This window comes from Carica papaya, chromosome 3 (genome assembly GCF_054855325.1).
Source record: "Carica papaya isolate Zhongbai chromosome 3, ASM5485532v1, whole genome shotgun sequence".
Lineage (NCBI taxonomy): Eukaryota > Viridiplantae > Streptophyta > Magnoliopsida > Brassicales > Caricaceae > Carica > Carica papaya.
Window position 1 is genome coordinate 10,314,267 of NC_142311.1, and position 12,373 is coordinate 10,326,639.

A 12,373-nucleotide genomic window follows, 5' to 3' on the forward strand; every position below is an offset into this window, starting at 1 on the left:
GAGTTGACAAATTTAAATGATATGAAGTAGGAATTTCGTGATGTAAAACATCAAAATATTGCTCTTCTCGTGATGCTCGGGTGAAGTATTCTAGTGGAGCTAAATGACTTATGAGCTAAGTTGATCCGCACCAAATATCTCTCTAATGGCAACATATGAAATGTTTAGGATGCTACTAGTTTATTAATCCATTACTTGAAAGTGCATCCTTAAATATATTTGAGTCCTAAATTTAAATATTGGTCGGGATATCATGATCAAAGATATTATGAGCGATAGATAAATTAAATTTTGAATAAACACTTGAGTTTACAATATTTTATTAATTTATCACCTCAAATACTTTATTTTCATTGATCAGTTATGAAGTGTATTGGTCTCTTAAATTCATATGAATGATAATTGAAAATGGAATGAATTCGTTAACCTCCTCACAGGATTAATTGTCATGGAGATTGCTATACTTGGATAAATATATTTGTAACATGCAAATGATGACATATTGTCTATGAAATAAATTTGCATTTTTTTAGGTTCCCCTCATAAACTCTCCCCTAATGCTTGTTAGAAAACTATATGAAATATTTATATCTATCAACAAATATATTAGTAGTTTGTTTATGTTTCATTAACTTTGAAATAAATAAGATAACTTATTAGTAACAATCAATATCTCAAAGGTCACACCAACAGGGATGATATGTTACATGTTATACGTGATTGCCCAATGATAAAATAGGAAAAGAGAAACTTAATTGGTGTAAAAAAAATTTAGTATTTTTTTCTATTTCTTTTGATAAGTGAATACTCTAGAATTTAAAGACAAATTCTATATTATATTATACTACTAGTTAAATTGACAATTTTTCGTATACCAACTTAAATTCTGAGGGTCAAAAAAAATATTTTCAACAATAATAAAAATATAGTGATCCCTTCAAGTTAAAGCATCATCTAGATTAGGCTCGAGTGTTAGGCAATATATAGTCGACCACCTGACTCTAATGCAATAAGGAATCTATTGCATCTACGTAGGTTGGTTGGTAAGAATTAAAAATAACTGAACAGTTTATTACATAAATATCTATATATTTTTGTACTTAAAATTAATTATAAATGAAAGTTTGGGTAAATTATCAATTTAGTTTACAAAATTAGTAATTATTACAATTTGGTTCCTAATATTTTTTCATTGTAATTTATTTCAAATGTTTAGTTTCTTATATTTATACAAGAACAAAGTTAAAATAATTATATTATGTTTGAATACTTTAAAAAATAATTAAAAAACAAATTTAACTAATTAATGAAAATAATAAATTAATAATAATAATAATAAATAAATTAAATAATATTATTAATTTATTCATTTATTTATATAATAAATTAATTAAAATTATTCGTTTGAGTTATTTTTTAAGCATCCAAGGTAATTTAATTATTATATTTTTTTTTTGTTAAAACATAAAAAAAATTGAACATTTAGAATAAATAAAAAAATATAAAAATTAACTATGATTAAAAATTAAAAATTAATAAATATTAAGCTTTTAAAAATTAGTTTAATAATTTGTTCTGAAAATTTCTTAAAAATAATATCCAACACTTGATGGCACAGCACTGCAGGTGAGATTGACCAAGGGATGAACAAGAACTTCTTAGTTTGCGCTTACCGCCCATGGAAACTGGTTTCTATTTTCCTCGTTTTTTTTTTAAATTAAAAACCGGAGCAAGAGAACATCAAAGGGTAAGTTGCTAGGGTTTCCGTGTTTTGTGTTTTTGCATTCTCATTTGGATTTGAATTTCTTTAGCTATAGATCAAGTTGTCACTGTAATCTCTCATGAGTTCAATTATATGTCTCCAGCTAATCAGTCGTGTTATTCGTCAAAATTTAAGAAATTTTCAGCTAATCAACTGAAGAGGATGACGAGCATGTGCTTTTCGATTATAACTCGAAGATGTTTCTCGGTTTGGAGCAAACCGGTGGTGGAAATGGCGGCTAAAGATGGGGAGCTAAGGGTTTTCATTATTTCTGGCGAGGCCTCTGGCGACACCATTGGCTCTCGTCTCATGGCATCTCTCAAGAAGCTCTCTCCTTTTCCTGTCCGTTTCTCAGGTGTAGGAGGGTAAGGCATTGCTTCCTTTCAATCGTCTTTCTTGTGAACCAGTCTCATTCCGTGGATATTAACTTATATTTCCTTCGCGTAAAGATTGCAACTCTTGTTCTATAGTCGGGGTAACAGATACAGAATTTTGTGGAGCTCATTTACAAAATCTACATTTAGTAAAACCAGAAGAGGGTGAAAATTCCTTTTTAAATAGTTGAAATTAAACTCATGTATAATTTCACTTTGTATTGGAAAAATGCATTCTAGATTTCATATATATTGCTCTAATTGTACATGGAATTTCATATTTTTTGCCAGTTTTATTTTTATTTATTTTTGTATTCTAAAACTTATATCATCTTTGGGTTGAACTAATTTTGAATGTGCAAATGAATCCTAAAAAATTCTGAATTTATTCCAAAACATAGACTTAAAATTTCATTAGCTTATCTGTAAACTTTGTTATTAAGGAAAAACTATCTTTGCAGAATGTATGATTTATGTTTTGTTAAATTTGTTAGTTCTCTATATATTTTAGGTCCATGATGTCGAATGAAGGACTGAAATCCCTATTCCCTATGGAGGATATTGCCGTGATGGGCATATGGGAGCTTTTGCCGCATCTGTATAAATTTAGAGTGAGTAGCTGAGAATCCGAATATTCTACACAATCACATCCAGAGACGGTGTAAGTCTTTGTCTTTTTATTTGTCTGGTTTTCTGAGGCAAAAGTCTTTGAACGACAGCTCAAGTTGAAGGAAACAACAGAGGCTGCTTTTATGTTTAAGCCTCATGTGGTTGTGACTGTGGATTCCAAGGGTTTCTGTTTCCGCTTGTTAAAGGAGTTAAGGGGTAATATTAATATTCCTCTTCAATATCAGGGTCTTCTATGTTTTGCGTATTGCTTATGCAATATAAGTATGTTGTAGGAAAATGGAGGAATGCTTTTTGGCTTTGCAGCTAGATACAATCAGCAACGGTTGGATGGCCCTCCACACTTCCATTATGTAGCACCATCATTCTGGGCATGGAAAGGGGGTGAAGCGAGACTCAGAGGCTTAGCTAAATTTGTAGACCATGTGTTTTGCATACTTCCAAATGAGGAAATGGTTTGCCGGTCAAATGGGCTGGGTGCAACCTTTGTGGGGCATCCCATTCTTGAAGAAATATTAGAATGGAACTTGGTATGGCTTATCTATTTAAATATTCAGTACATCTATTTTGATGGTGTCCTTTTACTTGACTTTCAAGTTACTGAATAACGTCAAACTATCCGATATTTATTCCAGATAGTTGTTATAGTGAATATATGCACGGGTATTTTATATAAGATTCACATACGTGCGTCCTTATCAAATTTACTTTTGAAGTTTATTAAAAAACATTTACTTCAATTATGCTATTCAGTATTCTTCCTTTCAAATTGGTTTCTCATGTTGTTGCTTTAGCACAAACTTGATGATGGCATATTATCTTTAGAGAAAACAAAATATACCTCATAAATGGAAGATAGAAGGCAATGGCGAAGACTTTCAAGCTAAATATTCAATTCCTTCAGGTACATCTGACAAACTCCTGTTAGTGCAGTAGTATTATTTTTTAATGAATATTTGAACATCTTTTTTACTTCTTGAGTGTTGTTATTGTGCTGCTCTCTTTAGTTACTGGTGGTTTCTTTAAGACTTAGATTGCAATCGTAAATCAGTGAACCATTTCATAATTAATAATTCAGATCAGATGTTTCCCGATTGTTCTTATGTTGACCTTGAGGCTATGATACTTAAAATATGTGAACTACTACTCATTTGACATTTATATTTCTTGCATCTAGTCTAAGTATTGTCCTTTATTGAATCATTGTCTGTAAGGAGCAATTCCCTTCTTCAAACTTTTAAGAGGTTCAAGCCTAAGACAAAATTATTGAATTTTCACCCTCGAAAGAGAAATTACTGATAATAGTTTTTATTTTCTTGAGATGTTAGTTTTCATTTTCATAATACCTCAGTTCCTGACATACTTTACAATTTTTACTACTGAAAAGGTGCCACTGTCATTTCGGTACTACCTGGAAGCAGGTTACAAGAAGTCACCCGAATGCTTCCCATCTTTGCAAGCACTATGGAGCACTTGAAAGATTCCTTTTCTGCATTGGTAACAGTAATCCATGTGGCATCCAATCTACATGTGCAGAGCTACATCAGTAAAGCCCTTCATGAGTGGCCAGTGCCTTTCATATTGATTCCAGGAGGATCGCAAAACCTTAAGTATGATGCATTTAGTGTAAGTTTCTATGGACTTTCTCCAGCATAGTCATTTTACCATGATATGCTTCTTATCAAAGTAAAGGTTGCTGCTCTTGGTTGTGTACTTACCCTGGATAATGACCATAACATCTTTTTTAGCTTTATTTAAGACTCTTTCAAGGGATGCAACAAAAAAAAAGAAAAGAAAAAGGAAAAACTAAGCCATCGAAGTGAACTTTAGTCTTTGGAGAACAAGTTCAGATTAGGTTGAATATGTGGAGAGGGTTATTTAGTAAATGTACATTGGAAAATTCATTCATGCAAATTAAAACAAGTATCTTGTCTATTGGAACTGATATTCTGAATTATCAAATCAAGTTAGTTTGAAATTTTTGTCTGGCCTCACCCTCTGCATAAGTTTAGGCAGGACTCAAATGAATCTGGTTGTCAGAATTTTTCTTGGAGTTGGTTATATTTCTACATGCAAATCTTTAGCAAAGGCAAGGATACTGTTCAAGGCTTCAGATTTAATTAGCAAGTTATGTTTATGAATCCAGTGTAGTACTGGGACGAGTGAATAAATGATTCCTTTCACATAAATGTTTAATTAGGATTTAAGCTCAACTAAAATATGCTAGTAGCTTTATTCTCTGTATTGGTTGTAAAGTTTTTTGTGAGAAAAGAATTGCTTCACTGGTAAGCAGAGTTTTGAAGAAGATGAATAGTCCATAATTCTTTTAAATTGAATGCTTGCAGGCAAGTCAGGCTGCATTATGTACTTCTGGAACAGTTGCTGTTGAGCTACAGCTTGCACGGTTGCCATGTGTTGTCGCATACCGGGCACATTTTCTAACTGAATGGTTTATTCGTTATAAAGCAAAAATATCATACATATCTCTACCTAATATTCTTTTAGATTCTGCTATCATTCCCGAAGCTCTATTTCAAGCATGCAACCCTACAAATCTGGCTGCACTACTGATGTAAGATCTTTTTGCTATACAAGCATTGTTAGTTGAAACATAACAATGTTTTATACTATTTTGTTAAGAATAATAATTTGAAAGTACATAATTAGTGAATGGAAGTGCATAATCATAAATCTTCCTTGATGCATCAGAGCTCAAAAGATATGATACATTTTGCAGGAAATTGGTTCACAATGAAGGCTCTAGAGAGGAGCAAGTTGTTAGTGCTGAAAAGATTATAAGGCTTTTATGGCCTTCAGAAAGAACAGTAGACAATTTGGCAGGGCGGAATATGTATCTGGAGCTTGTCAACCATGCCCCGAGTACGGTAGCAGCTTCTGTCATGCTTAGCTATGTGAAGCCATGAAAGATGTGTAGGAAACAAGGTTATGGAGTTGGAGCTTTTGTTTATTGGGATTGAGAATGAAGATGTAGACTTATTTATTCTCTATGTTGTGTAATTTCTTCTTTTGAAATAGTAAATTAAATTAAGTCAACATTGAGAATAGACCATAGTCTACGCATTTCTAACGTTCGATTGGGTGCTTAATATTCAATTTGAAAATATTTAGAAACTGATTTCCCCAATGATCTTTTAGTAATATTATTTAATTTTGAAATCCATATCTGTTGATCAATTCTTAATAAGTTCTTATATCTTAAGAGATTAACAACAGGTGAAAAGTTGAAGCATTGATCGTCACATAATGGCAATATTATTTGCACTCTGCACACACACACGAGATGCAGAGACATTTAGTTGATCATGAGGCCGAGTTGCGAAACTGACATGTGAATGCGATCAATGGAAGTTTTTTGGAAAAATGTTGACAATATCATCTGAACTTGTTTAGTAGAAAAATGACAGACTCGAAATCACATATTTATTTCCAGATCATTTGTCCATATACAAAAATAGTAGGTTTTTTATTTTTTTGATATGAGCTTGTTATAATTCACATATCCATAATTTTTATAACAATTCATTAATTTGTGGATTTTTTTTTTTGGTCAATTTTTTTATACTATTGTGATATATAAATTTTCTAATTTCAATCTATTTAGAGTTAAACTTTATGTTTAGAAGTCTGAACACATTCAATTAGTACGAGTTGATACAAAAAAAAAAAAAAGGGGAATGAAAAAGATTGAAACCGTATAAATCTAAACTGTTGCAATTGTGTATATATATTTAAAATTATAATGAGACCAAAAAAGACAAGAATAAACGTTTAATTGGTAAGGTGCTGAATTGCATTTCAACAATGCAATTGCCTGAAGACCAGCTCGTACTCACTGACATCTCTTCTTGCAGCCACAAACACAAAGCTTTCTTTTTATAGTAAATAAACACCAATTACTCTCTTTAAAAGCTCCAAAACCCTTTCCCATTAACATTATCCAACCTCCCTTAACTGCTCTCAAACCACCAAATAAGCTGATCATCACTACACACACACACATAGTTACAGTACATATATATAGAGCTTGATCATTGATCCAACCATGGCCGTATCCAGAGGACTCGTTGTCTGCTGCTTCTTGACACTGGTGGTCTCTGCATTTTTTATCAGAGTCAGCAACGCCGAGATTCATGCTGCAGGCCATGAATCTTGTGGTGGCATCCACCCAGATGATCACCAGCGCTGCATCGATCGCGGTGGTGATGATGACGACAATGATTTTGATGATACTTACAAGATCATCAACCAGATGAAGATCCAGGCTCCCCTTTATGGGTGATTTTAATATTTGAATCATGCTGGGAAGGACTTATTTGGAAGCTGCATGCTGGTTCCATCATTAATTATTAGAAAATCTTCTTTGATTCATTCAGCTGTTTCTCAGGTTCATAAGGCTCTTTTATTGTTATTAATTTGTTGTTTTTGTTCTCTGAATCTTTTCTTGTGTAGGAGTTTGATCTATTAATGGGAGATATCTTAAATGTTTGATTTTCTGAGATGCACACTACTTTGCACATCACCCCAAATATATATATATATATACACACACACGCACACACATATACACATGTACATACACACAAACGCCTTAGAATACTGAATTTTTCCAGAAAGTATTTAGATTAAAGCTGATAGTATGTAGAACGAATTGAATACTTTCCAAATAAATTTTTGGTTAAGCACTTAAAATTAATATTTTTAACCAAATAAAATTTTCAGTTTGTCTTGCTAAGTTTTTTGTCTTTTTTAATCTATAGAAATTAAATGTTAGATTTAAGTAAATGAACTAGACAACTTCCCTTAAATACTAAGATTAGACCTAGAATCAAACCATCATTTATTACTAAATACGGAAAAGATAATTAGTGAGTTAAGTAGTTAATTAAACTGAATTAAATTAAAATATCTTTGTCAAAGCTTAAGTAATTAACTATTATGACATATTCTATTAAATTCAATTACTCTATGTTTTTTAGTCATAAAAATTGTTATACAGTATTTATTTTTAATTCTAAAAATGCATTTTGTAAATAAAAATAAATATTTGTCTATTTAAATATTAAAAAATAAATATAACAACACAATCGATCCAATTAACTTATACTGTGTGTTGTTTATCGAATCCTCAATAAAATTACTGTATAAAAAGAGTGTTTTAAAATTGAAATTTAATTAAAAATTTGATAGTTCAAGTTTTTTTTAGGAAAAATCTTGAAAATTCTAAGTTTGATAAAATTACTGTTAAATTATTTTTCTTTAAAGTATATAAGAGAGAGAAAAAAACCACATTAAATATCTTCATCAAATTATTAATCCAAATTGAAGCTTCAATCTAAGAACAAACGGTTGCAATTCTTAAGAAAAAACAATAGATGAAAATTAATCACCAGCTAAAAACCTACTTAGTAAGCTGTTTAATGTTTATAAATTTATACTGTAATGCCCAATTAATTTTAATCTATTTCAAATTAATTTATAAATATAATTTTTTATATTTTTAAATTTTAAATTAATGTAAAAATAATGAAAAATAGGTGAATGAGGAAATTGACAATAATTTTAGAAAAAATAGGTGAAACTTTGGGTTTTTGGAATATTTTTGAAAAAAAAATTAGAAACCAGAGGTCAAAATGTAATTTAGAAAAGTTGTGCCACATAGGATGCCTAGTCAGTAGCCCCGACGAACCAGAATGCATCGCGTGACAACGGACGCTGATGCGGTGCCACACGGGAGGCAACGCGGGCGATCTGCGTGCTCGCGATCGGACGGCCCAAATTCGCTCCTGTGCGCACGAACGGCCTGGATGCGTCCCCTCCCCAGACGCGATTAGATGATCAAATTTAAACGCGATCAACGATCCATATCTATTTCCTATTTAATCGCGATCGGACCGTTTAGATCAAACGCGATGGACGAACCAAATTAAAAGAGGATAGATATAAATAACCATCTTCACACCAAACCCTAACCCTAGCCGCCAGACACCCTCGCCGGAAAAGAAGGCCCAGCATCTGGGAAGGGAAGCCGCCGCCACCCACTGTCGCGCTGGAGCCACTTCCGACCGCCAAAAGAGGTAAAAATTTCTCCCTTTATTCGGAATTCAATTTTAAACACTCTCATGGCCAAATTAGAGCAAAAATATTGGCAGATTGGCTGAAAACCACGGGAAAAGTCCGGCAACGCCATCGCAGGAAATAACAAAAACTATCTTTGATGAGGCCCTTTCCGATTTCCGTTTTGTATAATTCTTCCACCATTGTAATTACTGTTTCCTTCTCTACAGGTTGACCGAAGCAAAACACCCAACTCCAAAGGTGAGCTGGCGAAGCCACCGCACCGGAGAACCCTGCCGCTGTGAGCTTCGATTTTTTATTTTTTTCCAGCCAATCGAGGCCCCTTAACGTATTTTCTCATAGGGATTGATGCAAAACCGATCGAAAATAGCTGACTCGAGGCAAATCGCCGCCGCGGGTGACGGTACTGTCGTCGAAGCACAGTGGAGCCGCTGTGTCGGAATTTCAGAATTGGCCAAAAAGAGGCCCCCATACTGATTTTAGATTTTTTAGGATATTTGTAGCTACTTATAATACGTTTTTAATCCCCGAAAAAAAATTCAAGGAACTCAGGAACCGTTAGTAGGCGCAGTCAATAAGTTTAGCATTTCATGTATCAATTTGGGTAAGAATCTCTCACTCTATTCTCTATTATGGAATTGAAGTTAAATTAACAAAAATACGATGTTTTGTGCAATTTAGAAAATATCTATAATTAATTACGGGTTACTAATGGAGCTAGAACAAGAAATTATTCACTGTTGATTTCTGTTAAATTATTTTACAGTTTGAATGCGTGATAATATCTATTGATCGATTTTATGACTTTGAATGCATGTATTGCTGCCTTATGTGACTATAGTTGAATTTGGAAACTGAGATGTGATTATATTCTCTGATGTATGTTTTATGTAATTACGGTTGAATTGTAAAACTTGAGAGTATAAGTAAATGAAAAATTATGTGATTAAGTGAATGGATGAAACGACAGTCTTACTGGATATCCTGGGAGATGGTAGACAGATCGGATATATAAAAAACCCTACTGTGAACGTTGTCTCATACCGGACGAGGTATCGAGATTGGTAATTTGGCGCTCATACCGGACGGGGTATGGAGACGGTCCGTTTCACCTTCATAACAGACGGGGTATTGAAGTTTAGTAATTTGGTGCTTATACCAGACGGGGTATGGGGACGGCATGTTAATTGGAAATGTTAAAAAAAATTGTTCACGCATTGTGGGGACATCCCTATGAACCCCCATGAATACTAATAGACTAATAAAAGAGAAAATTGTTATTCCAACTAATTGCATATGAAATCATGTGATGTATTATATTATTGTCTCTATCAATTATTTTGTAAATCTCATTACGGTAAGTAGACGATAAATGATTTCATATATGAGAAACGATTTTGCTAAATTAAGAGCTCCATTAGTTTTTTTATTATTTGTGCCAACCTTCATTTCTACGTCGGTGAATAGCGTGATATTCTTACTGGGCTAATATAACTCATTCCTTTATTAATCATTTCAGATCAAGAGAACTAAGATCCAAAGTCTGATCCAGAAAAGAGTTGTGAGTAAAATACCAATTTTATTTATTTTATGGTTGTTTCTTTAATTTCTCGTATTTCTCTCAAAAGGATCACTCACGTAGCCCTACTTGGTACTTTAAGTTATTGTGTAAGGAATGTAAACCCTAACTATTTATTTTATTTCCGCACTTAATTTATAATTCATTTCATTTGAAATTTTCGGGATCTTTACAGTTGGTATCAGAGCCGCGTTCCTCGGAACCATTCCTTACAAAAATAATCCGTAGGAAGCACAAAAAATAATGAAGTATCACTCAATCGTTCATTATGAAATGCAGGTATAGATAGATGAGGAAAGGAAGGCTCCCGCTAAACTGAGCAGCCCAGAAGGGTTCGCTATGAGAGGATGTTGACCGGTTATTTGAGATGCTAGAGAGACTCATTGCTGCCCAGTAAGCCTGGGAGGAAGGGAGAAAGATACTTGACCCTCCCCCGCTGCCACAGGTTGAGCCATCCCTGCAGTGAGAGGATCTCGAGCCACCCTAGTACGACCCTACTCCTCCACAGTACCACCCGGCACCACCACAATATGATCCAGTGCCCCAGCCACAATACCACCTGACACTACCACAGTATGGCCCAATGCCTCAATCGCATCACCCAGCACCACCACAGTACAATCCAATGCCTCCACCGTATCATTCAGTACCACTACAGGATCATCCAGTCCATCCTTAGCACAGTCCAGTCCCTCTTCCACGGGACCCAGCTCCTCCCATGATGGACCCAAGCTACATTGAGAGGTATCAAAGACTAAACTCATCTATTTTTGCAGGGGGATTCTCCTTTGAAGAGGTCGAGTACCGATTAGTTGAGATAGAGAAGGCCTTCACGACTCTTGGAATGATTCCCAAATAGAGAGTTATTCTTTTTACCTACATACTGGTAGAGAGGCAGGCCGCTGGTGGCAACTCAAGCAGGCCACCCTGCCTTTTTCAGTCACTTGGAAATAGTTCTTGACAGCCTTTCATGTAAAGTACCTTCCAGAGCATCTCTGACATCTGAAGGAGATGGAGTTTGCACACTTGGTCCAAGGGGACATGACTGTATCAGAATATACTCGAAAGTTCTTAGAGTTGGGCTAGTATTTCCCTAAGAGCATGATGAATGAAGGAAGGAATGCAAGAAAGTTCGAGTGGGGTCTCTGTCTTGAGATTAGACAACAGTTATATGTGTTCGAGCTCAGTATTTACTCAGCTGTTCTGGCCAAGGCACAGTCGGTGGAGAGGAACCTTTGCATTTTTTCTCAAGTAGTAGGGAACCTCAGGCCCTCAGCTTCACTTCGCAAACTAGCACCTACTGCACCTGTTCAACAGAACAAGAGACCTAGGCTGATGACTCAGGCTCTCCCTCAGATTCCCGCGACAGGACGCGGTAGGACCTGTCAGCATTGTGACAAGGATCATGGGGACCGACCCTACTATGGCCTTAACAATAACTGTCGCATATATGGTAGCACCCAACATTATACAAGGGAGTGCCCGAGGAACCAAAACCAGGCCAGACCTCCTATTTAGGGCAGGGCTTACAACCTCACTCAGTAGAATATAGAAGCTGACCCAGACGTGGTATATGGTATGTATACTATCTGTAACCATCTTGCTCATGTTTTGATTGATACTGGTGCATCACATTCATTTGTTTCACATATTTTTGCATCAAAATTAAATGTATTACTTGAAAATTTTGATTTTATGTTGTTTGTGTCTACTCTTGAGAGTAGGGCACTACTAGGGGAGGTTGTATACAAAGTCTGTGTCATAGATATAGCAGATAAAAAATTGAGTGTGGACCTAATAGAAATTGACACGAGCGACTTTGATGTAATTTTAGGACTGAACTGGCTAGTGGCGTATCACACCACCGTAGATTATTTTCGCAAGAATGTTATATTCAACCCTCCTAATGAGGAGTCATTTACAAATTAATAAAAT

At 34.5% G+C, this 12,373-nt stretch overlaps 2 protein-coding genes across 4 annotated transcripts; both read left to right on the forward strand.

The window, feature by feature from the left end:
- The first annotated feature begins 1,589 nt into the window (after positions 1-1,589).
- Positions 1,590-5,895, forward strand: LPXB (lipid-A-disaccharide synthase B). 3 transcript variants are annotated; one of them, XM_088215648.1, is made up of 9 exons: positions 1,590-1,747; positions 1,898-2,127; positions 2,648-2,747; positions 2,856-2,961; positions 3,070-3,293; positions 3,589-3,667; positions 4,151-4,389; positions 5,109-5,335; positions 5,501-5,895. In XM_088215648.1, exons 1-9 carry the CDS (start codon positions 1,679-1,681, stop codon positions 5,685-5,687), a joined length of 1,461 nt encoding a protein of 486 aa, XP_088071774.1. In that variant the 5' UTR covers positions 1,590-1,678; the 3' UTR covers positions 5,688-5,895. The 3 variants fall into 3 exon arrangements, with proteins under 3 accessions (XP_088071774.1, XP_088071776.1, XP_088071775.1); XM_088215650.1 differs by having other exon boundaries at positions 1,601-1,747; positions 1,908-2,127; XM_088215649.1 differs by having other exon boundaries at positions 1,603-1,747; positions 1,866-2,127.
- A 720-nt stretch (positions 5,896-6,615) lies between these two features.
- Positions 6,616-7,282, forward strand: RALFL17 (RALF-like 17). Its single transcript, XM_088214658.1, has one exon. It carries the CDS (start codon positions 6,827-6,829, stop codon positions 7,061-7,063), a length of 237 nt encoding a protein of 78 aa, XP_088070784.1. The 5' UTR covers positions 6,616-6,826; the 3' UTR covers positions 7,064-7,282.
- The last annotated feature ends 5,091 nt before the right edge of the window (positions 7,283-12,373 follow it).

Bases quoted from the DNA above. Each gene is read 5' to 3' on its own strand.
- LPXB (XM_088215648.1), top strand. From the start codon at position 1,679: ATGGAAACTGGTTTCTATTTTCCTCGTTTTTTTTTTAAATTAAAAACC. The intron at 4,390-5,108 runs GTAAGTTTCTAT...GAATGCTTGCAG, and splicing joins TTAAGTATGATGCATTTAGT to GCAAGTCAGGCTGCATTATG. The intron at 5,336-5,500 runs GTAAGATCTTTT...TACATTTTGCAG, and splicing joins AATCTGGCTGCACTACTGAT to GAAATTGGTTCACAATGAAG.
- RALFL17 (XM_088214658.1), top strand. From the start codon at position 6,827: ATGGCCGTATCCAGAGGACTCGTTGTCTGCTGCTTCTTGACACTGGTG.